We start from the raw sequence: 25,032 nt of genomic DNA on the forward strand, positions 1-25,032 counted from the left end.
GTCTCTTCACTTTTGACGTTTAGACTGGTGTTTTGCGGGTACAATTTAATGAAGCTGCCAGTTGAGAACTTGTGAGGCGCCTGTATCCCAAACTAGACACTCTAATGTACTTGTCCACTTGCTCAGTTGTGCACCGAGGCCTCCCAGTCCTCTTTCTATTCTGGTTAGAGCCAGTTTGCGCTGTTCTGGGAAGGGAGTAATACACAGCATTGTACGAGATCTTCAGTTTCTTGCCAATTTCTCACATTGAATAGCCTTCATTTCTCAGAACAAGAATAGACTGACAGGTTTCAGAAGAAAGTACTTTGTTTCTGGCCACATTTTGAGCCTGTAATCGAACCCACAAATGCTGATGCTCCAGATACTCAACTAGTCTAAAGAAGGAGGCCAGTTTTATTGCTTTTTTAATGAGCACAACAGTTTTCAGCTGTGCTAACATTGCAAAATAGTTTTCTAATGATCAATTAGCCTTTTAAAATGATAAACTTGGATTAGCTAACACAACGTGCCATTGAAACACAGGAGTGATGTTTGCTGATAATGGGCCTCTGTACGCCTATGTAGATATTACATAAAAAAATCTGCCGTTTCCAGCTACAATAGTCATTTACAACATTAACAATGTCTACGCTGTATTTCTGATCAATTTGATGTTATTTTAATGGACAAAAATGTGCTTTTCTTTCAAAAACAAGGTCATTTTTAAGTGACCCCAAACTTTTGAACGGAAATGTATATCATATCAATGACCTTTGTCAACCACTAAACCCTGACCTCACCCCCTGACAGATGTGTGGTCCGTCTCCAGTGTCAACATCCTGGGAGAGCCCGCTCGAAGCCCGCTGGCCACTGAGCCTAACTTGGCAACCGTCTCAGAGCACTGATAACCAATCCATCAACCTCCTCTGTGAGGCTCAGTTGAAGCAAACCACTCCTCACTCTCCCTTTCAACTTGGCAACATCCCGGACCCCAAACTGGCAATTCACCAGAATCGACCCAACCTGGAAACCCAGGACCCTACTGGAAACCGAGAGCACAACCTGGCAACCCCCTGTAGATTTGTGGGAGAGAATGAGACACAAAGTGAGTGAGGCCTAGCGGAGCTGTAGGTGGTGCTGATGTGTCACTTGCAGAAGCGATTTCATTGGATAGATATTAATCCTTAAGACAGGGCTGCCCAACTCTCTTCCTGGAGGTTGGGTTTTCAGTTCAAACCTAATTTAACACACCTGATTCTACTAATTAGCTGCTCAATGAGACCTTAACTAGCTGAATCAAATATGCTAAAGTAGGGTTGGACTGAAAACAACATACAGGACAGTAGATCTCCAGGAAGAGGGTTGGGCAGCCCTGCCTTAAGTCAAATGTGACTGAAGAACAGCCCAGACAACCTCAAGGACCAACCAACTCATCGTTCATACTATAGACACTATCTGGTGATGGGAAGAGATTACTACACTATTGAACGTCCGCTGTAGATATTCTCAACTTGTATTACCCTCCATTGTCCATAGGTTCCTTTCCATTTCAGCAGCCACTGCAGTGTTGAGTTACGTGAACCACAAATGCTTGACCATTTTGTTAGTGTGTGAGTAATGGTCGATAAGATGTGTGAATATGACCAGACCGGGGTTCATTTAGTATGTGTTTGTTTTCTTTTGAAATACTTTAGCTGTGCTTGATTGCCCTTTCCTGGCATAAGGGAACCAATGAAGTAGTCCCAAAAAGTGCACTCTGCCCATCTGGGATCTGGCACTCCTCTCAAGCTTCGTTTCTACCTGCCGCTTACAGGCATCCTGTGTCCTGATCTGGCACTCCTCTCGAGCTTCGTTTCTACCTGCCGCTTACAGGCATCCTGTGTCCTGATCTGGCACTCCTCTCAAGCTTCGTTTCTACCTGCTGCTTACAGGCATCCTGTGTCCTGATCTGGCACTCCTCTCAAGCTTCGTTTCTACCTGCCGCTTACAGGCATCCTGTGTCCTGATCTGGCACTGCTCTCAAGCTTCGTTTCTACCTGCCGCTTACAGGCATCCTGTGTCCTGATCTGGCACTCCTCTCAAACTTCGTTTCTACCTGCCGCTTACAGGCATCCTGTGTCCTGATCTTGTCCACATTCAAATTGTGACCACATTTTCAGTCTACACATGCTATTAAAATGTATCTTATGTGTCCTCATTGTGACCAGATTTCCTGGTCATTCCCTGTAAAGTCAATTATTTGACAGATATTCTTTCAGAATTGTTATTCACATATTGATGCCATAAAGCAATGGTCCCATCTGTGAATGGTTTTAGAGGGTGGGGTAATGATGATTTGTAAATTATTTCACTGTCCAGATCCGTCTACACTTGCAAGGCTGCGTTTAGACAGGAAGCACAAATCGGGTCTTATTTTCCACTAATTGCTCTTTTGCCTGTAATTGGGCAACATTTCAGAATTGGGCTGCCTATCTAAATGCAGCCTGCGTGCCTGAGGCCGTGTCTAGGCTTGACAGTTCATGCAGGTTTAGTATTCTGATCATAGAGTTCTGATCATGGAATTCCAAACGCGTCATGTGTCTACACCTACATTGAAATGCGTCTACCGTGTCCGCATTCCCTTTTCCCGCGCTATATTCAAATGCCAGTATGCATTCTACAAACGGTGGAATAGGGATAACATGATAGCTACTGCCATCAGTCTTTGTGTTAACTACTGTAGCTAGCTAGCCAGCAAGCAACGCAAAATGAATTGCAAACGGATTAGCATAACTCTAGCCAGAACAACAAAACGTTATAATGAAAAGGTTCCTCTCGGTCCCAAAACACTTTTTCTGGAGACTTGTGGGAGGAGTGCTGATGACGTTACCCATTGTATGCACTTTCAGCAGCCTGATGCGTCCAGACTGAGGAGAAATCCGCCTCCTGAAGTGGTCAGCCAGATCTGAACACAATCAGACCACAAAGCGACATTTGTGCGTCTAGAGACCCATCTTTTCAATGCGATCTTCCTATTCTGATAGCAGAAGTCATGTAAGTGTCAAGTGTAGACATGACCTGACTACCTCCGGAGGTCGGCAGGAACATATGATCACAATGTATTTTGATTGTCTACACCTGTTTAAAAATGTGGACACAATCATAATATGGAGAAGATCAGAACAAAGGACGCATGTTGGAAACAGCGCTGAAGTATCACAAAGAAAAATTTGTACTATTAGAACTCCGGTTTGGATATGACATGATAATCCTCTTATGTCTGGAGATATATTAATGTGTTTGATTGGTTCTGGTCAATGTTTATAAGTACTTATCACTTTATTGAGCATAAGGCATTGTAACGAGGTGAAGTCCATAGAACTTTGCAACATATAATCACTGCAACGACATAAGTGACCTACAGAGAACAATTACACTGTATTTCCATGGTCCATATATCTATATTTTATATGGTTCATATTGAGGTCATTGTTTTTAACAAATTTGTTTAGGCTTTTCAACACAAATGAAAATCCTTCTGGCAAGGATGAGAAAAAGAAGCTAATATTGTACAATATTTTGTCCTTTTAGCCTAATTATAGCAGAACTCTTACATCGCTCCAGTTGACTGTGCCTCAGCTTTACTGTGCAGTGTTGTCAAATCAATGTGAAGAATACCAACTTCAGCTCTGGTAGCTGAAAGACACTTTTTCTAGTAATGATTATGAAACCTGTTAGATTTCTTTATAACTGACAACATATTGATGAGTAACTCAGCGCCACGGCAGCCTTTAAATTACTATACAAAGCTGTAGGAATACCTAGGAAAAAAGTATGTTTAGCCAAAGAATCACAGTATAAGATACCAGTCTGATTTGTGATCTGCGTACGACACCTGTAGTATTATCTTGGTTTTAAGATCATTATAGAAATAATTATCTGTTTACAGTTATGTCATTCTGTTACAATCAGAAGAGTATTATATTAAAATGATAGTCTAAAAGTAGAGCTCAGTTGGTGGTGATAGCCATTGTATTTTGTATGAGCCCATTTCGCTATGACATTGTAAACTATGGGATTACTTTTGCATAAACATCAGAAGTTAACTGAACTGTTTTGTTACATTTTTGTTGCTTTGAGCGTAAAATGCACACATGTTTTCTCTTTATGAAATTATGTGATAGTGAAATAGGCTCATTCATCTTTTGGGGTGATGAACATTAGGCATGAAAGGAAATATTTGTAATTTCTTTATTGATACCAAAATATTTGGTGTCATGGACCAACATTTAAAAAACAGGAACAATTTGACCTAAATGAATATCCACTATACAGAGCGGTGCATAACAATAATGTCACTGAGATTACTTTTTAAGGTAGACTAAGCAATTTGACATCACCATTCACAGTGGGGTGACTTCCTGTTTACAGACATCAACAATAACATAACTTTAATATGCCAAAACTGCCATCATTAAGAGCCAATAATGGCAGTCCTAACATTTTTGTTGTTAATTTCTGTATGTAGATTATATTTTGTCTATGATGTCATAACAGAGTTGACCTTTAATACTTAAAAATCCTTGATTTGATCCACCATTTCTTTTTTAAAGACAAGCCATATGGACCGGGAGTCTTTATTTACAGAATAGATTTTCTTCAATGATTAATTCATTAGGCAAACAGTTAAATATGTGCTTGTTAGAAATATCACATTATTAAATATTGTCAACTTTCCACTAAATGTTTTTACAGTGATGTGGTACACACACTGTATGCAAGGTCCTAGAGCCAGCTAATGTCCAGAGATCAATCTGACTGTTCTCATCAAATGTACTTCAAATATACTTCATTAATAAATCAAATGTATTAATAACACTGATCGGGTATTCAAAAAAACTATTTAGCCCGCCTGCGACGAGGGCCAATTTTGAATTAAACTCTAAAACAATATAATGCAATGATTACACATGATATCTATAGTATGGACAAGCCATAGTTGTATAGGGTTAGGCCCAACATTTATAAATCACATTATTGGACATTTTACAATCAAATGCTTTGCATAAAAACATTTTCTAAATAAAGCTCTTGATTAGTTGCCATGTAAAAAGTTGCAATCGTTGGTTGTGCATTTGGGTCAAGTAAAGGCAATTGGTGATTGTTAAGACAGGACCCAAGATATAAACCAACATCTGACGATAAGTCAAAACATTGTCATGGCCAAAACATAAATCAAACATTTAAATCGTCACCATATCTATCGACAATGCAAAAAGAGTATTCTTGTCGTAATACTGCTATCATGCCTCCATCCCTATAACCAACGATCTATGTACATTTCTGTAACGCAATAGTGTGTGGAGATGCATGATTTCCAATGTCTCTCAGACTTTGCTGTGAGATGTTGCATCAACGTTGTGTCTGTAGTGCTGAGATTAACAGTATCTGTACAATAGACTATTAGACCAGAGGTTCTCAAGCTCCTGTCCTTCCCACTCTCTTCCATCTACATCTTAGGGAGAATCTGTCAAGTGCGTGTATGCGTGTGTGTATGTCATTGATTGTGTGTGTGTGCATGGGTACATGCACATGTATGTGTGCGAGTGTGTGTATGTATGCATGTAATTGATTTAGCATGTTATGGAGGAAGGGTCCCTCTATGTTTTAAATAAACCGTGTGATAGATCACAAAGCCCTCGAGGCCTACACTAATACACTCAACAGTGGGATCGATGACTTTCCAGATCACTTGATGTTGCCACGGGAACCGCGCTGTTTGGTCATGGTGGTCAGCATCTGGCTGATGTAAGAGGTCAGGAGGTCGTCCATCTTGTAGCCCTGTGGTCACACAGACAAACAAACCAGTTCAAAGGTACATTAATATTTCATTGCAGAATATGAATCAGACGTGTTCAAATACTTCAGAGTGCGCTTGATTGAGCTTGCCTGGTGCAATGGAGCCAACGGAGTATACCCAAAAGTGAAAATCTGCCCAACTGTCACTCCAAACAGGCCCTATCAAACACTCAGCATTTGAACCCAGGTCTGCCTGCATTTATTATTTAAAAGTTCGACAAAGCTACAGAACCACACATGTATACCATTGAAAAGGCTTTTCTATCTGCATACAGGCTAATTTCAGGCTAAGACCATGACTGTCACTTTTGACCATAGGACACTTGCACTCTATCAAGTCTGGCATTACCATCATCAAATCATCTAGTCTAACTGCATTGGGTTGCCAGAAGCACCAGTCTCCTCCATGAGCAGACACACTGTTGAAAGGGAATCTAGCCTACAAGATGAAATGAACAAATTATTCAATAAACCCTTCATATATAAAAGCCGATATTTCGCCTACATTTACATTACATTTTAGACCCTCAATATTTATTGGAAAGGAGCATCAAGATCACCGTGCACTTTCACCACCCTGTGAAGTTCATCATAACTTATTTAATCTGTAGCCTAATAAACTGCATGTTTTCCCAAGTCGTAGTAGGAGGACCACACACCATATCATGTGTGACTCCAAGTTTACTTCAATAGGATGGTTATTATATCAATATTTACGCATAAAGGCATTTCCACCGCAATTTCTTGCATAATTAATTTTACAGACACAAAAAGATCCCACCATGTCAAACAAACAAATTACAAACAAAATAATTATCTGTTGGCATTTATAATATTGTACCAAAACTTTCTGTTCCCATCACAGCTGTTGTGATTTTTTTTAAATACGGTATGACATTACTTGCATAAAAACTGTGGATGGGAACTTGGTTATAGTAAGTCAATATTTCCTCAATTAAGTCATTATCAGCAAAGTCAATGCTTGTAGGAAAAGATATGTGCTTGTTTTGGTACGCATCTTTAGAATACTTTAGTTGATACAGTATGTATAATGTAATTTTATTACATATGTCATGTTGTGGGTGTTGAAACGTCCAGTAGCTCACCAGTGAGGTCTCACACAGCAGCTTGGTGCCCCTGACCAGGTTTCCGATGGTGATGTGGAAGTAGGTGTTGCCACTGCTCCAGTTGGAGATCTTCGTGAATGGGTGTGTGGTCAAGATGTCCTGTTGAGGTGGGAATTGGAGAATTACACGGTAAACACACACATACACAACTTCCATAACACACATGTGCGTGCTAGAAAATGTGCACACACACTCATGCATGTAGACACACACTCACCTTTGACTTGGGGTCGATCAGGCTGACACCATGTTTGTTGATTGCTATCAAGAGGATCTCTGGGAAGTTTGGATCACTGGTTTGCTGTTGAATAGGAAAACATCAGTTTAGTCACAATTGGTATCTTACAAACCTATAACAAACAACTTGAGTTTGTGATGTTTTAAAAATTCATTAAATAAATAAATAGATACTGGAATTGAGGCAGACAATAGGCCCTTACACAGATAAACTGACAGAGACAATACATTTATAAAACAAGTTGAAAAAATAAAAGTAGCAAGGAATGCACAACAACTCTTTGACCAGGTCAATAATAATAGTCCACGACTGAGATTGAATTAACTATTCTGAAATTAACCCCATTGATCAAGAAAATTCATTTGAACAAAAACCTCCCAAAGTACTAATCAGCACTCAAATATACACGGTGACTCAAATGTAAAAAAAGAAAAAACACAAACAATGATCATTCTATACCATGGGTGTCAAACTCTGGTAATTATATTTGGCCCGCGAGACAATACCAAATTACTACTAGAGCTGGCCCGCGGTATTATACAGCGCATTCACCGCTAATACTACGAATCGCACAATGCTCTGCTGTTGTTTTCGCGCGCCAATGAGGACAGGACCCAGAAACGCCCTCTCCTCTGTGACAGTAGTCATAGCAACATAGACGCTACAACTGTCAGCGCGCTATCCCTTCCCAAAAATGGCGTTTTCTTTGTGCGCTTTTTCTTGCTACAAGGCATGGGCTTGAATGGTTGATTGATTTATTATCATTTTATTTGTAAAATTATTAGCCAGTGGAAAAAGTTTATTTTGGTATTTAAATCAGAAGGCTGCAAATAGAAAAGAGGCATACGATTTTTATTTAAATTTTATTTATTTAATAAATGAATGCCATTGATGTGTTTTTTCATTTGAAATTCGATTTTGCATGTCTCCACTATTAAATTATATATTCTATGGTAATAAGCGATGCTTGTTCCATATTCAAAGTTAAAGCAAAACTTGTTTGGGTCCATATTAAAAGGTTCATTTGTTCAATGTTGGCCCGCGACTTTGTTCAGGTTTTACATTTTGGCCCACTGGGTATTTGAGTTTGACACCCCTGTTCTATACCATTTGCACAAGAACAAGAATTCATTTAGAAATCTTTACCTTGACTTCAAAGAAGGCCGAACCAAACGTAGGCCACTTGAAGATGACTTTGAGGAATGAGAGCTTGGCCTCCTCTCGAGTCTTCCCCGACTGCTTGTTGAAAAACGCCACTATAGACTGTAAGACAGAAAAACAAGCAGCAGAGTGCAGCAGCAGTGACCAAATATGATTTAACCCCCCGGATTCCTATACTCTACAAAACGGTGTTAGCCCATTGAGCTAAAGCCTAGGCATTCTCTCTGGGAGCTAACACTAGTCTTCAGGTCTAAGGCAAGGTTACTCATCACGCAAGCGTGGTTCCCTGAACTACAGTGCATTCAGAAAGTATTCATACCTCATGACTTATTTCACATTTTGTTGTGTTACAACTTGAATTCAAAATTGATTAAATGTCTCACCCATCTAAACACAATGACAATGTGAAAACAATGCTTTTAGACATTTTTGCTAATTTATTGAAGAATGAGTCAATACATGTTAGAATCACCTTTTGCAGCGATTACAGCTGTGAGTCTTTCTGGGTAAGTCTCTAAGAGCTTTGCACACCTGGATTCGACAATATTTGCACATTATGCTTTTTAAAATTCTTCAGACTCTGTCAAGTTGTTTGTTGATCATTGCTAGACAGCCATTTTCAAGTCTTTCCATAGATTTTCAAGCTGATTTAAGTCAAAACTCAGGAACATTCAATGTTGTTGTCAGTGTATATTTGGCTTTGCGTTTTAGTTTTTTTTCCTGCTGAAAGGTGAATTTGTCTCTCAGTGTCTGTTGGAAAGCAAACTGAACCAGGTTTTCCTCTAGGATTTTGCCTGTGCTTGGCTGTACTCTGTTTCTTTTCATCCTAAAAAAACTCCCTAGTCCTTACCGATGGCAAGCATACCCATAACAGGCTTCCTTCCTTTCACTCTGTCATTTAGTTTAGTACTGTGGACTACAATGTAACTACAATGTTGTTGATCCATCCTCAGTTTTCTCCTATCACAGCCATTAAACTCTGTAACTGTTCTAAAATCACCATTGGCCTCATGGTGAAATCACTAAGCAGGTTCATTCCCCTCCAGCAATTAAGTTAGGAAGAATGCCTGTATCTTTATAGTGACTGGGTGTATTGATACACCATCCAAAGTGTAATTATTAACTTTACCATGCTCATAGGGATTTTCAATGTCAGTTTTTTTTACCCATCTACCAATAGGTGCCCTTCTTTGCGAGGCATTGGAAAACCTACCTGGTCTTTGTGGTTGAATCTGTTTGAAATTCACTGCTCGACTGAGGGACGTTACATATAATTGTATGTGTGGGGTACAGTGACGAGGTAGTCATTCAAAAATCATGTTAAACACTATTTATGCTGACAGAAATTCTAATTTCCCGACTCACCCGTTTCCAGTCATCAGGCGAGAGGTATCTGATCTGGTCCTGAGGGATCAGCTCCTTCAACATCTTGGGAATGTTTGGAAACTGGGATTTGTCCTCCTCAAACTTCACCCTGTAGATCAGCGCTCCCAGCTGGAAAACCTCTTCCCGGGAACACTGGTGGTAACCACGGAGATACTTGGGAAGCTCCTGAAGAAAGAGCAGTGAGGAGGGTCAATACACTTAGACAAATACGCACACGCACGCGCACACCCACACGCACACACACACCTGGTAGTAGTGAAAGATGTAGTCAGCCATGGAGTCTTTCCCTGGCGTGGTATTGGTCCACAATTTCTTCATGAAGAAAACCTGATAGGTCAGTGAAGGCACTACACCTGCAGATGGACGATACCGAGAGATTCAGGACATACTTCTCATATTAATACATCAACATAGATGGCAAGTTCCCCAACCCAAGCTTAACCTTCCTCTAGCTTTAACCACAACATGTTGACAAACCTATAACATGAAACACCATGTTTGATAAAATATGTATGTGGCCCACTCCTGAAGGTGCTGAAATTTGGGCCATCAATAAATCCTTAGGATTAATATGGTGTGTCATTCTTTATTTATTTATTTTTTTCTGACCCCAATAATGTTGGATGCCTACAGGAAAGTTGAAAATAGACTTATTTAACTTGGGTCATTTTGTGTCACAGCCCAAAGTTGGTTTATTCAATTCTTTCAATTTGAGAGACTTTATAAAAATCATATTTTGATCAGAGTGAAACAGATCTGAGATGATATATGGTTGTTTCTCTGGAGCAAAATTTGAGAAGAGAAGTATGAGAAAATAAGCAATCCTTTTTCAGTGTTGAATAAAGCTAAGTTTTGTCTTGGAGAATTAAAGGTGATAAAGAAGAGATCTCATCTTGGATTTTCCGTTCCTGCGGGTAATCTTTCTACTGAATATAGGGCCCTCTACAGTCAACAAATGTCTTTACCGTCCTTTGCAGGTCTGGCTTTTTTGATCCAGTCGGTCAGATGTCTCACAAAGTCAAAGAAGAAATCCCCCTCAGGCACACTGATGACCTGGAAACAACCAGCAAAGGTCAAACACAAATATCAATAGAGTTACAGTGCACTCGGAAAGTTTTCAGACCCCTTGACTTTTCCCACATTTTGTTACATTATAGCCTTGTTCTATAAGGGGGCGACAGGTGGTTAGAGCGTTGGACTAGTAACCGTAAGGTTGCAAGATCGAATCCCCGAGCTGTCAAGGTAAAAATCTGTCGTTCTGCTCCTGAACAAGGTAGTTAACCCAACACGGTTCCTAGGCCATCATTGAAAATAGGAATTTGTTCTTAACTGACTTGCCTAGTTAAATAAAGGTAAAACGAAATTCATTTGTTTAATGTTCTCAGCAATCTACACACAATACCCCATAATGACAAAGCAAAAACAGGTTTTTAGAAATGTTTGCAAATTAAAAACTGAAATAACACATTTATATAAGTATTCAGACCCTTTACTCAGTACTTTGTTGACGCACCTTTGGCAGCGATTACAGCCTCAAGTCTTCTTGGGTATGATGCTATAAGCTTGGCACACCAGTATTTGGGGAGTTTCTCCCATTCTTCACTGCAGATCCTCTCAAGTTCTCTCAGGTTGGATGGGGAGCGTCACTGCACAGCTATTTTCAGGTCTCTCCAGAGATGAGAGTTCAAGACCGGGCTATGGCTGGGCCACTCAAGGACATTCAGAGACTTGTCCCGAAGCCACTCCTGCATTGTCTTGGTTGTGTGCTTTGTGTCGTTGTCCTGTTGGAAGGTGAACCTTTGCACCAGTCTGAGGTCCTGAGCGCTCTAGAGCAGGTTTTCAACAGGGGATCTCTCTGTACTTTATTCTGTTCATCTTTCTCTTGATCCTGACTAGTTTCTCTTGATCCCACAGCATGATGCTGCTGCCACCACCATGCTTCACCGTAGGGATGGTGCCAGGTTTCCTCCAGAAGTGACGTTTGGCATTCAGGCCAAAGAGTTCAATCTTGTTTTCATCAGACCAGAGAATATTGTTTCTCATGGTCTGAGAATCCTTTAGGTGCCTTTTGGCAAACTCCAAGCGGTCAGTCGCCTTTTACTGAGGAGTGGCTTTTGTCTGGCCACTCTACCATAAAGGCCCGATTGGTGGAGTGCTGCAGAGATGATTGTCCTTCTGGAAGGTTCTTCCATCTCCACAGAGGAACTCTGGAGCTCTGTTAGTGACCATCGGGTTCTTGGTCACCCTGAGGCCCTTCTCCCCCGATTGCTCAGTTTGGCCGGGCAGCCAGCTCTAGGAAGAGTCTTGGTGGTTCTAAACTTCTTCCATTTAAGAATGATGGAGGCCACTGTATTCTTGAGGATCTTCAATGCTGCAGCAATTATTTTGGACCCTTACACGGAATCCAAACCGGCTGCGCGCGTGCGCCATCGTGCGCTATCGTGCATAAATGTATTTTGCCACCCCACACCAAATGCGATCACGACACGCAGGTTAAAATATCAAAACAAACTCTGAACCAATGACATTAATTTGGGGACAGGTCGAAAAGCATTAAACACGTATGGCAATTTAGCTAGCTAGCTTGCACTTGCTAGCTAATGTTCATTTGTCCTATTTAGCTAGCTTGCTGTTGCTAGCTAATTTGTCCTGGGATATAAACATTGAGTTGTTATTTTACCTGAAATGCACAAGGACCTCTACTCCGACAATTAATCCACACATAAAACAACCAACCAAATCATTTCTAGTCATCTCTCCTCCTTCCAGGCTTTTTCATCTTTGAACTTATATGGTGATCGCATCTAAACTTTCATTGTATTATCATGACTTCCGGCAACACAGTTCGTATTTCAATCACATGGGGGTATAACCAATGAGATGGGCACGTGGGTACGTGCTTCTATAAACCAATGAGGAGATGACTTTCAGCGCGATCTGCGTCAGAAATAGGAACAACTTCCATTTTAGCCCTTGCAGACGCTCGTAGGCGCACGTGAGCAGTGTGGGTGCAATAATTTCTAACATTTATTTCCGCGCATGCGACGTGTCCGGTCTGGTCAGCTTGTAACCCAGATCTGTGCCTCGACACAATCCTGTCAAGGAGCTCTACGGATAATTCCTTCGAACTCGTGGCTTGCTCTGACATGCACTGTCAACTGTGGGACCTAATGTAGACAGGTGTGCCTTTTCAAATCATGTCCAATCAATTTAATTTACCACAGGTGGACTCCAATCAAGTTGTAGAAACATCTCAAGGATGATCAATGGAAACAGGATGGACCTGAGCTCAATTTCGAGTCTCATAGCAAAGTCTGAATATTTTTATGTAAATGTGATATTTCAGTTTGCAAAAATGTTATGTCTTAAAAGCTGTTTTTGCTTTGTCATTATGGGGTATTGTGTGTAGATTGGTGAGGGAAAATAACAATTTAATCAATTTTAGAAAAAGGCTGTAATGTAGAAAATGTGGAAAAAGTCAAGGGGTCTGAATACTTTCCGAATGCACTGTAATCTAGAATCTGTTGAATCATCCTCACATTCAGATTATATTCTGTGACAGTAGCGAAATCTTACTAAAATAACAAATTGGTGTGTAGGAGTTATAGAGGAGAATGGATAGAGTAGAGAGGTATCTTTAAACTATTAAGATCTGCATCTCACACTGTAATATATTATTTGGATGAATATTATTAAATTGTAACATTTTATATATGCAGTACCGTTCAAAAGTTTGGGGTCACTTAGAAATGTCCTTGTTTTTGAAAGAAAAGCACATTTTTTGTCTGTTAAAATTGATCAGAAATACAGTGTAGACATAGTTGATGTTGTAAATGACTATTGTAGCTGGAAACGGCAGATTAAAAAATATATATCTACATAGACGTACAGAGGCCCATTATCAGCAACCATCACTCCTGTGTTCCAATGGCACGTTGTGTTAGCTAATCCAAGTTTATCATTTTAAAAGGCTTATTGATCATTAGAAAACCCTTTAGCAATTATGTTAGCACAGCTGAAAACTGTTGTCCTGATTGAAGAAGCAATAAAACTGGCCTTCTTTAGACTAGTTGAGTATCTGGAGCATCAGCATTTGTGTGTTTGATTACAGGCTTAAAAAATGGCCAGAAACAAATACCTTTATTCTGAAACTCGTCAGTCTATTCTTGTTCTGAGAGGTTCTCGTACAACGCTGTGTACTACTCCCTTCACAAAACAGCGCAAACTGGCACTAACCAGAATAGAAAGAGGAGTGGGAGGCCCCATGTACATTAGAGTATCTATTTTGAGAAACAGACGCCTCACAAGTACAGGCAGCTTCATTAAATAGTACCCGCAAAACACGAGTCTCGACGTTAACAGTGAAGAGGCGACTCCAGGATGCTGGCCTTCTTGGCAGAATTCCTCTGTCCAGTGCCTGTATTCTTTTGCCCATCTTAATATTTTATTTTCATTGGCCAGTCTGAGATATGGCTTTTTCTTTGCAACTCTGCCTAGAAGGCCAGCGTCCTGGAGTCATCTCTTCACTGTTGACGTTGAGACTGTGTTTTTTTGCCGGTACTATTTAATGAAGTTGCCAGTTGAGGACTTGTGAGGCGTCTGTTTCTCAAACTAGAAACCCTAATCAAATCAAACTTTATTTGTCACATGCGCCGAATACAACAAGTGTTGACTTTACCGTGAAATGCTTACTTACAAGCTCTTAACCAACAGTGCAGTACAAGAAGAAGAAAATATTTACCAAGTAGACTAAAATAAAAAGTAGCACAATAAGAATAACATAACAAGGTTATATACAGGGGCACCGGTACCGAGTCAGTGTGCAGGGGGTACAGGCTAGTTGAGGTCATCTCTACATGTAGGTGGGGGCGAAGTAACTATGCATAGGTAACAAACAAACAGCGAGTAGCAGCAGTGTACAAAAGGAAGGGGGGGTCAAGGTAAATTGTCCGGTGGCGATTTTATGAATTGTTCAGCAGTCTTATGGCTTGGGGGTAGAAGCTGTTGAGGAGCCTTTTGGTCCTAGACTTGGCGCTCCGGTACTGCTTGCCGTGTGGTAGCAGAGAAAACAGTCTATAACTTGGGTGACTGGAGTCTCTGACAATTTTATGGGCTTTCCTCTGACACCGCCTATTATATAGGTCCTGGATAGCAGGAAGCTTGGCCCCAGTGATGTACTGGGCCGATCGCACTACCCTCTGTAGCGCCTTACGGTCAGATGCTGAGCAGTTGCCATACCAGACAGTGATGCAACCGGTCAGGAAGCTCTCAATGGTGCAGCTGTTGAACCTTTTGTGGATCTGGGGACCCATGCAAAATATTTTCAGTCTCCTGAGGGGGAAAAGGTTTTGTCGTGCCCTCTTCACGACTGTCTTGGTATGTTTGGACCATGATAGGTCATTGGTGATGTGGATACCAAGGAACTTGAATCTCTCGACCCGCACCACTCGTCGATGTTAATGGGGGCCTGTTCAGCCCGCCTTTTCTTGTAGACCACGATCAGCTCCTTTGTCTTTCTCACATTGAGGGAGAGGTTGTTGTTGGACCCTGATCCCTCTTTTGACGAACATATCAAGACTGTTTCAAGGACAGCTTTTTTACATCTACGTAACATTGCAAAAACCAGAAACTTTCTGTCCAAAAGTGATGCAGAAAAATGTATCCATGCTTTTGTCACTTCTAGGTTAGACTACTGCAATGCTCTACTTTCCGGCTACCCGGATAAAACACTAAATAAACTTCAGTTAGTGCTAAACACGGCTGCTAGAATCTTGGCTAGAACCAAAAAATATGATCCTATTACTCCAGTGCTAGCCTCTCTACACTGGCTTCCTGTTAAGGCAAGGGCTGATTTCAAGGTTTTACTGCTAACCTACAAAGCATTACATGGGCTTGCTCCTACCTATCTTTTCGATTTGGTCCTGCCGTACATAGCTACACGTACGTTACGGTCACAAGACGCAGGCCTCCTAACTGTCCCTAGAATTTCTAAGCAAACAGCTGGAGGCAGGGCTTTTTCCTATAGAGCTCCATTTTTATGGAATGGTCTGCCTATCCATGTGAGAGACGCAGACTCGGTCTCAACCTTTAAGTCTTTATTGAAGACTCATCTCTTCAGTAGGTCCTACGATTGAGTGTAGTCTGGCCCAGGAGTGTGAAGGTGAACGGAATGGCGCTGGAGCAACGAACCGCCCTTGTTGTCTCTGCCTGGCCGGTTCCCCTCTCTCCACTGGGATTCTCTGCCTCTAACCCTATTACAGGGGCTGAGTCACTGGCTTACTGGAGCTCTTCCATGTCGTTCCTAGGAGGGGTGCGTCACTTGAGTGGGTTGAGTCACTGACGTGATCTTCCTGTCTGGGTTGTGCCGTGGCGGAGATCTTTGTGAGCTATACTCGGCCTTGTCTCAGGATGGTAATTTGGTGGTTTAAGGTATCCCTCTAATGGTGTGGGGGCTGTGCTTTGGCAAAGTGGGAGGGGTTATATCCTGCCTGTTTGGCCCTGTCCGGGGGTATCTTAGGACGGGGCCATAGTGTCTCCCGACGCCTCCTGTCTCAGCCTCCAGTATTTATGCTGCAGTAGTGTATGTGTCGGGGGGCTAGGGTCAGTGTTATGTCTGGAGTATTTCTCCTGTCTTATCCGGTGTCCTGTGTGAATTTAAGTATGCTCTCTCTAATTCTTTCTTTCTCTCGGAGGACCTGAGCCCTATGACCATGCGTCAGGACTACCTGGCCTGATGACTCCTTGCTGTCCCCAGTCCACCTGGCCGTGCTGCTGCTCCAGTTTCAACTGGTCTGCCTGCGGCTAAGGAACTCTGACCTGTTCACCAGACGTGCTACCTGTCCCAGACCTGCTGTTTTCAACTCTCTATAGACAGCAGGAGCGGTAGAGATACTCTGAATGATCGGCTATGAAAAGCCAACTGACATTTACTCCTGAGGTGCTGACCTGTTGCACCCTCTACAACCACTGTGATTATTATTATTTGACCATGCTGGTCATCTATGAACATTTGAACATCTTGACCATGTTCTGTTATAATCTCCACCCGGCACAGCCAGAAGAGGACTGGCTACCCCTCATAGCCTGGTTCCTCTCTAGGTTTCTTCCTAGGTTCTGGCCTTTCTAGGGAGTTTTTGCTAGCCACCGTGCTTCTACACCTGCATTGCTTGCTGTTTGGGCTTTTAGGCTGGGTTTCTGTACAGCACTTTGAGATATCAGCTGATGTAAGAAGGGCATTATAAATACATTTGATTTGATTTGTAATTTCCACTTTGAAATTTCAGATTTTATTTTCCCTTACGAAAAATGTATCAACCCCTACAAAAATGTCCATTGATTTTAATCCACCTAATAATTTACATTTCTTGTTGCTGCAGGATTATTTTCCTGCTGTAGCAAATTGGCTGAAATTAACATCCTACATCTGTATATCCACCCATTTTTAACATTTGTGTTTTTTCATCAGAAATTAGTACTTATGGGTACCACTATTTGTGTGTAAAATATTACTTTTCTCAGAGACATCATACAACCAGATACGATCGGATTACAACCAGGTGAAGTCTTTTTTCATGAAGTCATAAAGAATTCAGGGAAATATGTCATATTTTGGTTGTTATCTGGTCATATAAGCAGATTACAACCAGTTGAATATGTCATGTTTAAAAGACATCCTTTAACAACCTGTATACAACCTGACCATGACCTCACAAAGCATGTCCTAATGACCTCATTGCAACCATATCCTAGTAGTGTACTGTACCTTGTCAGTGATCTTGACAAACAGGCTGAAGCCCTCGGAGGACTTGAGGAGTAGTCTGCCTGAGATGTTCAGACAGAAATCTTTGGCCTTGGTACTTGACTCCACTTCGAAAGCCTGTGGGGGAAAAACTGTCATATTTACACCATTTTTATAAAGTGACCACACAAAATATTCCAGATATTAATAAGTCAGCGTGTGTGCTGTTTTTGTCCCTGTACTCAACGTTTTGGGCCTCAACGAGCCATTGCTACTTTGTAATGACCTCTCACCTCGTCTGTGTCATCGGGGAAGTACACTTTGTGAAAGATTTGTGTGGTCTTGTGCTGGATGGCCTCCACCTCCACCAGGTGAGGTGGGTACTTCCTGGATCCGTTACTGTATTGGTAAGGAGAGAGCACTATGGGTACAGAACATTATAGGTACTGTAGTACATCATGCTACAATTACTGTTGGACTGTTAGTTCACCCAGGGGAAGACAAGAGATAGACAAAGGAAGGAATATGAGTAAGGAGGCATGGATCTTGAGTCGATCTCTAGTTAGGAGCTGAATCCACACAAGTAACTCAAACTTTTGCCTAAATCTGGCATGGATCTCAAATTACGATTCAGCCCTATTGCCTAAATATGTCATCATTTTTTTTCTCTGTTTACATGGCTGAGAAACCTTTATAAATGGCAAAAATACTTATAACCAAATGGTTAAACACGTAATGTGTGTAATGTCGGAACACTTAAAGTAAATACACTGTACAAGTGGGTTATCCCTACCGTAATGCCTTCTGGAGTCTCTGCATGCAGTCAGGGGCGAGGGGGTGATGCTTCTTAGCCTGGAGGAACTTCTGAACGTGGGGTAGCAGAATGTTACTGGGCGGGAACAGACCTGCACACAGCCACAGCAGCTCCCAGCCCTTCTCCTCGCTGTACCTGCGCGCGCGCGCGCGCGCACACACACACACACACACACACACACACACACACACACACACACACACACACACACACACACACACACACACACACACACACACACACACACACACACACACACACACACACACACACACACACACACACACACACACACACACACACACACACACACACACACACACACAACATGGTCAATCCCCATATGACCATAACTTCCCTGGGAGAGTAGATGTGTATGTCGACTGTAGTCTCAGACATACTTGATGTGATTCTCAGTGAGCTGTTTGAGGATCTGACAGTAGATCTCGTCTTTGAGTGGCTCCGCCTTCAGCGCTCCCTCAAAGATCTGGTCGGTCAGCTCGTTGACCGAACGCGCTCGCTTGGACGGGTAGTCACCCATATACTTCAACAAGGGTGCAGGGGAGAGGTCAAGGACCATAAACAGACATTGACCTCAAGACTAGGCACGTTAAACACAGACATAATACTATGATGCAGTACAACATAATATACATAATGCTAAATATAACATGTTGAAGTTTGCATCAGATTTAAAGGGATTGTTTACCCAAATTACACAATAGTTTCCTTACCCATAAGCAATCTATGGCCAAAGTAAGACAGCAATCCATGCTTTGTTTTAGTTTACCTGGCCACTGTCTCCAAATGCTAACTATTTTGCATTTTTGTCAAAAGATCTATGCAAGTTCATATCCCTGATATTAGCATATTTCACATTTCATGTTTAAATCATCCTACAGTGTTCAAAATAAAGTTACTTTAAGATTATTTGGACATGAAGCGTGAAAAAGTAATTGATACACAATGGCTGCAAGGCAGTAAAGATATCGATGAAGGCCAGTTGAGCCTCCTGGGAGAGCTCCTCGTGGGCCAGCACCTTCTTCAGTAGGGGCTGTTTGAGGGGCTCCCTGGCACAGCACCACAGACGCTCCTTCCCGCGGCCCTTAGTGATCATTACCCTGCTCAGAGTGCTCTTGGGAGGGGATCTGGAGGGGTGGAGTAGGGGTGGATAGGAAGAAGGGAGGGGGAAATATGGATGAAGGGAACAGAGAGGGATGAGTGGAACAGAATGTGTGTGTGTGTGTGTGTGTGTGTGTGTGTGTGTGTGTTGAGTGAGTGAGTGAGTGAGTGAGTGAGTGAGTGAGTGAGTGAGTGAGTGAGTGAGTGGCTACCTGAAGTAATCGTAGGAGAACTCCTCTAGGGTGTAGGGCTTGACCTTGTCCTCACTCTCAGCAAGGGCCAGCTGGGACAGGTTTATGGACTCTCTTCTCTGGTCTGGAGTCATAGTCACCAGAGCCTAGCAGAGAGAGAGAGGGGGTTGGAGATGGAGGGAGGGAGGGAGGGAGCGAGAGAGGAGAGAGAGAAGGAGAGAGAGCAAAGGAAGAAAAGGAGAGGGAGAGAGTGAGATGGAGAGAAAAGGGAGGGGAAATGGAGAGGGAAGGGAGTAGAGAGGATGAAAGAGACAAGTTGGGAGAGTGGAGAGAGAAAGAAAGACATACAGTCACAAAAAAGAGCTTCAGTAAACTACAGAATGAGAGCTGTAAAGACAGGTTGAAGCATGAATACCTGAGGACATCATCAACACCACCACCATATTGTCATACTGTGGTATAAATTCTTCAAGATTCCATAGATTTCCAAAATGATCCATTAATGATAATTCGTTTCTAAAAGATCCTGGAACTTTGGAAATGTACAGAGAATTTTGTAACCCTATGAGGTCACTCACCACGATGTCATACTGCGGCCGGGTTACGGTGGGCAGGACGTAGACGCAGTCGGCTGGGAAGTCCCCCTGTTGCTTGGTCCTGTCATTGACCCCGTGGGCCCACCCCGAGGTCATGACCTGCTCGCCACAGTGCTCGTCCAATAGGATCAGGTCGCCCTTGGAAAAACTGAGGAAGGTGGAGTCCTCGCCGCCCGCTACAGGAACACAACATTCAATTCAATGTACCTTAATGTCTCCTGTGATGGAACGTCATGTGTGGTGGTTGGTAAATACAACTTAAGGAGGTATCGCGTGTGCGGGAGTTATAAAAGTTAGATTTATCTACAATGGTAAATGCAAGACACACATTCATTACTAGGGGACAGCTCGAGATCGAATTTGAATACTGAAACAATATTGCAAAAGTCAGAGAGACAGACAGCAAAGATTATACAAATATCCGCTGTTTAAAACAAAATCTTAGTTTAAAAGAAATGTGAGGTAATGTCTAGATGCTTTTTATAGTGGAGATCAACCTCTGGAGATTAAGGGCTTGACAATCTGGACCCCCTATTTCTGAAACTGTCTGCCGCCATTGTCGCACCCCCTATTACCAGCCTGTTCAACCTCTCTTTCGTATCATCTGAGATCCCCAAGGATTGGAAAGCTGCCGCGGTCATCCCCCTCTTCAAAGAGGGAGACACCCTGGACCCAAACTGTTACAGACCTATATCCATCCTGCCCTGCCTATCTAAGGTCTTCGAAAGCCAAGTCAACAAACAGATCACTGACCATCTCGAATCCCACCGTACCTTCTCCGCTGTGCAATCCGGTTTCCGAGCCGGTCACGGGTGCACCTCAGCCACGCTCAAGGTACTAAACGATATCATAACCGCCATCGATAAAAGACAGTACTGTGCAGCCGTCTTCATCGACCTGGCCAAGGCTTTCGACTCTGTCAATCACCATATTCTTATCGGCAGACTCAGTAGTAGTAGCCTCGGATTTTCTAATGACTGCCTTGCCTGGTTCACCAACTACTTTGCAGACAGAGTTCAGTGTGTCTAATCGGAGGGCATGTTGTCCGGTCCTCTGGCAGTCTCTATGGGGGTACCACCGGGTTCAATTTCTCGGGCCGACTCTTTTCTCTGTATATATCAATGATGTTGCTCTTGCTGCGGGCGATTCCCTGATCCACCTCTACGCAGACGACACCATTCTGTATACTTCTGGCCCTTCCTTGGACACTGTGCTATCTAACCTCCAAACGAGCTTCAATGCCATACAACACTCCTTCCGTGGCATCCAACTGCTCTTAAACGCTAGTAAAACCAAATGCATGCTTTTCAACCGTTCGCTGCCTGCACCCGCACGCCCGACTAGCATCACCACCCTGGACGGTTCCGACCTAGAATATGTGGACATATATAAGTACCTAGGTGTATGAGGGCCCGACGTCCACAGGTGGGGGTTACAGCCCAACACCGTGCAGGACGTTTGGCATTTGCCAGAGAACACCAAGATTGGCAAATTCGCCACTGGGGCCCTGTGCTCTTCACAGATGAAATCAGGTTCACACTGAGCACATGAGCACATGTGACAGACGTGACAGAGTCTGGAGACGCCGTGGAGAACGTTCTGCTGCCTGCAACATCCTCCAGCATGACCGGTTTGGCGGTGGGTCAGTCATGGTGTGGGGTGGCATTTCTTTGTGGGGCCGCACAGCCCTCCATGTGCTCGCCAGAGGTAGCCTGACCGCCATTAGGTACCGAGATGAGATCCTCAGACCCCTTGTGAGACCATATGCTGACACAGGCACATTTGTGGCCTGCTGGAGGTCATTTTGCAGGGCTCTGGCAGTGCACCTCCTTGCACAAAGGCGGAGGTAGCGGTCCTGCTGCTGGGTTGTTGCCCTCCTACGGCCTCCTCCACGTCTCCTGATGTACTGGCCTGTCTCCTGGTAGCGCCTCCATGCTCTGGACACTACGCTGACAGACACAGCAAACCTTTTTGCCACAGCTCGCATTGATGTGCCATCCTGGATGAGCTGCACTACCTGAGCCACTTGTGTGGGTTGTAGACTCCGTCTCATGCTACCACTAGAGTGAAAGCACCGCCAGCATTCAAAAGTGACCAAAACATCAGCCAGGAAGCATAGGAACTGAGAAGTGGTGTGTGGTCACCACTTGCAGAACCATTCCTTTTTTGGGGGTGTCTTACTAATTGCCTATAATTTCCACCTTTTGTCTATTCCATTTGCACAACAGCATGTGAAATTTATTGTCAATCAGTGTTGCTTCCTAAGTGGACAGTTTGATTTCACAGAAGTGTGATTGACTTGGAGTTACATTGTGTTGTTTAAGTGTTCCCTTAATTTTTTTGAGCAGTGTATATACATTAATGGTCAAAGGTTTTAGAAAACCTACTCATTCAAGGGTTTTTCTTTATTTTTACTATTCTCTACGTTGTAGAATAATAGTAAAGACATCAAAACTATGAAATAACATATGGAATCGTGTAGTAACCAAAAAAGTGTTAAACAAATCAAAATATATTTTATATTTGAGATTCTTCAAATACCACTTGCCTTGACAGCTTTGCACACTCTTGGCATTCTCTCAACCAGCTTCACCTGGAATGCTTTTCCAACAGTCTTGAAGGAGTTCCCACATATGCTGAGCACTTGTTGGCGCCTTTTCCTTCACTCTGCGGTCCAACTCATCCCAAACCATCTCAATTTGGTCGAGGTCGGGGGATTGTGGAGGCCAGGTCATCTGATGCAGCACTCCATCGCTCTCCTTCTTGGTAAAATAGCCCTTACACAGCCTTTAGGTGTGTTGGGTCATTGTCCTGTTGAACAATTATAGCCCCACTAAGCCCAAACCAAATGGGATGGCGTATCGCTGCGAATGCTGTGGTAGCCATGCTGGTTAAGTGTGCCTTGAATTCTAAATAAATCACAGACAGTGTCACCAGCAAAGCACCCCCACACCAAAACACCTCCTCCTCCATGCTTTACGGTGGGAAATACACATGCGGCGATCATCCGCTCACCCACGCCACATCTCACAAAGACACGGCGGTTGGAACCAAATATCTCTAATTTGGACTCCAGACCAAATAACTATGTGAAGCATTTATTTGGGCTGCAATTTCTGAGACTGGTAAATCTAATGAACTTATCCTCTGCAGCAGAGGTAACTCTGGGTCTTCCTTTCCTGTGGCGGTCATCATGAGAGCCAGTTTCATCATAGAGCTTGATGGTTATTGCGACTGCACTTGAAGAAACTTTCAAAGTTCTTGACATTTTCCGTTTTGACTGACCTTCATGTCTTAAATAAGGATGGACTGTCATTTCTCTTTGCTTATTTAAGCGGTTCTTGACATAATATTGACTTGGTCTTTTACCAAATAGGGCTATCTTCTGTATACCCCCCTACCTTGTCACAACACAACTGATTGGCTCAAACGCATTAAGAAGGAAAGAAATTCCACAAATTAACTTTTAAGGCACACCTGTTAATTGAAATGCATTCCAGGTGACTACCTCATGAAGCTAGTTGAGAGTGCCAAGAGTGTGCAAAGCTGTCATCAAGACAAAGAGTGGCTACTTTGAAGAATTGTTTAACACTTTTTTGGTTACTACATGAGTCCATATGTGTTATTTCATAGTTTTGATGTCTTCACCTTTATTCTACAATGTAGAAAATAGTAAAAATAAGGAAAAGCCTTTGAATGAGTAGGTGTTTTAAAACCTTTGACTGGTACTGTATATATATAAAAATACAGCGGGTTAGAGCAGATTAACCCTAAAACATCAATATCAACACACAATTACAACACAATTAATATAGCTTTTTTCACTGCTGTGGTTTAGAAGATAAAACATGAAATGGAGCCATTCCCTCTTTGAAAAAGAGACATACATTATAAAAATTACACAGAGTTGCTTCTCATATTGTAGTCTGTATAAGAAAACACCTACAAGATCACAGTAATTTACCATACTTGGAAAACATGACCTGTTCTTAATTGAAAAGTGTTGCCAATGTGGACCAATGTGCATTGCCCCTGTTTATTAACCTAATAGGATAAAGTAAATAAGATCTAGTAGGTTACTTACCGGGGTTGGGGCAGTCCAGCAGCGCCACCACAAACTTTGACCTCTTCCTGAGGCCCTCCAGGAAGGTCACGACGAGGTCGCGTATGTCCTCGGCATTATTGGAGGTGAAAGTGTACTCGTCTCCTTTGATGGTGGCCAGCGAGAAGCTCTGGCCCTGGAGCTTACCACCTCTGTCAAGGGAAATGATTCTTACAATATCAAAACAATGTCACAATTAAAATATAATTTCATATATATTTTATATCTTATTTAGGTCTTTACATGTGTATATATTGTGGCATACCGCGGACAAGCCACCAGGGGGAGACTCATCACGTGGCAGTGGCTCCCTCTGCTGGACGTGCCAGGTCTCGACGGGTCCTCCGGCCAGGACTAATTGGGGCTGATTGAGGCTGGTGAGTAATCAAGGGCTTATTGCTCACCAGCCGTACGGGGCCCATAAAGCTGCCAGAAGGGCAGCATACAGGAGGGTTGTAGGTAGTGAGAGGTTGCTACTGGATAGAGGTCGTCACGGTCTGCTAGAACCGAGGGGCTCAGTGTTCCACCCCAGAGGAGACAGCATTCCCTAGGGCCCAGACGGCGGTAATCCGGCAGAGGACTCCTGGAGGAGACCTGTTTCTTTTCTTTTGCTTTATTGTTTTAAATAAACACCCTTGAAACTGAGGTATCACACTTGTCTCCGTGTCGGATCTGTGTAAATATCTAGATCAAACCCCTTGGTCTACCACAAGTGGTGGAGAATGCGGGCAATCTGACAA

At 42.7% G+C, this 25,032-nt stretch overlaps 2 protein-coding genes across 2 annotated transcripts in view; one reads left to right on the plus strand and one right to left on the minus strand.

Annotated features, from left to right (window-relative positions):
• LOC129868087 (glycerophosphodiester phosphodiesterase domain-containing protein 5-like) overlaps positions 1-4,064 on the plus strand; it is a 36,352-nt gene extending 32,288 nt beyond the window's left edge. Inside the window, exon 16 of the mRNA XM_055941716.1 lies at positions 790-4,064. Within this exon, the coding sequence (XP_055797691.1) occupies positions 790-884 (95 nt within the window). The 3' untranslated portion in view covers positions 885-4,064. The remainder of the gene's footprint in view (positions 1-789) is intronic.
• An 888-nt stretch (positions 4,065-4,952) lies between these two features.
• LOC129868099 (unconventional myosin-VIIa-like) overlaps positions 4,953-25,032 on the minus strand; it is a 67,437-nt gene continuing 47,357 nt past the window's right edge. Inside the window, exons 34-48 of the mRNA XM_055941736.1 lie at positions 24,275-24,444; positions 20,173-20,366; positions 19,616-19,740; positions 19,272-19,429; positions 18,683-18,836; positions 18,261-18,416; positions 17,761-17,866; positions 17,492-17,605; positions 10,695-10,782; positions 9,976-10,082; positions 9,709-9,894; positions 8,329-8,445; positions 7,162-7,245; positions 6,924-7,043; positions 4,953-5,799 (exon numbers count right to left, since the gene is read on the minus strand). Coding sequence (XP_055797711.1) covers positions 5,707-5,799; positions 6,924-7,043; positions 7,162-7,245; positions 8,329-8,445; positions 9,709-9,894; positions 9,976-10,082; positions 10,695-10,782; positions 17,492-17,605; positions 17,761-17,866; positions 18,261-18,416; positions 18,683-18,836; positions 19,272-19,429; positions 19,616-19,740; positions 20,173-20,366; positions 24,275-24,444 — 1,972 coding nt within the window. The 3' untranslated portion in view covers positions 4,953-5,706. The remainder of the gene's footprint in view (positions 5,800-6,923; positions 7,044-7,161; positions 7,246-8,328; positions 8,446-9,708; positions 9,895-9,975; positions 10,083-10,694; positions 10,783-17,491; positions 17,606-17,760; positions 17,867-18,260; positions 18,417-18,682; positions 18,837-19,271; positions 19,430-19,615; positions 19,741-20,172; positions 20,367-24,274; positions 24,445-25,032) is intronic.

This window comes from Salvelinus fontinalis, chromosome 13, assembly GCF_029448725.1.
Source record: "Salvelinus fontinalis isolate EN_2023a chromosome 13, ASM2944872v1, whole genome shotgun sequence".
NCBI classification, from domain to species: Eukaryota; Metazoa; Chordata; class Actinopteri; order Salmoniformes; family Salmonidae; genus Salvelinus; species Salvelinus fontinalis.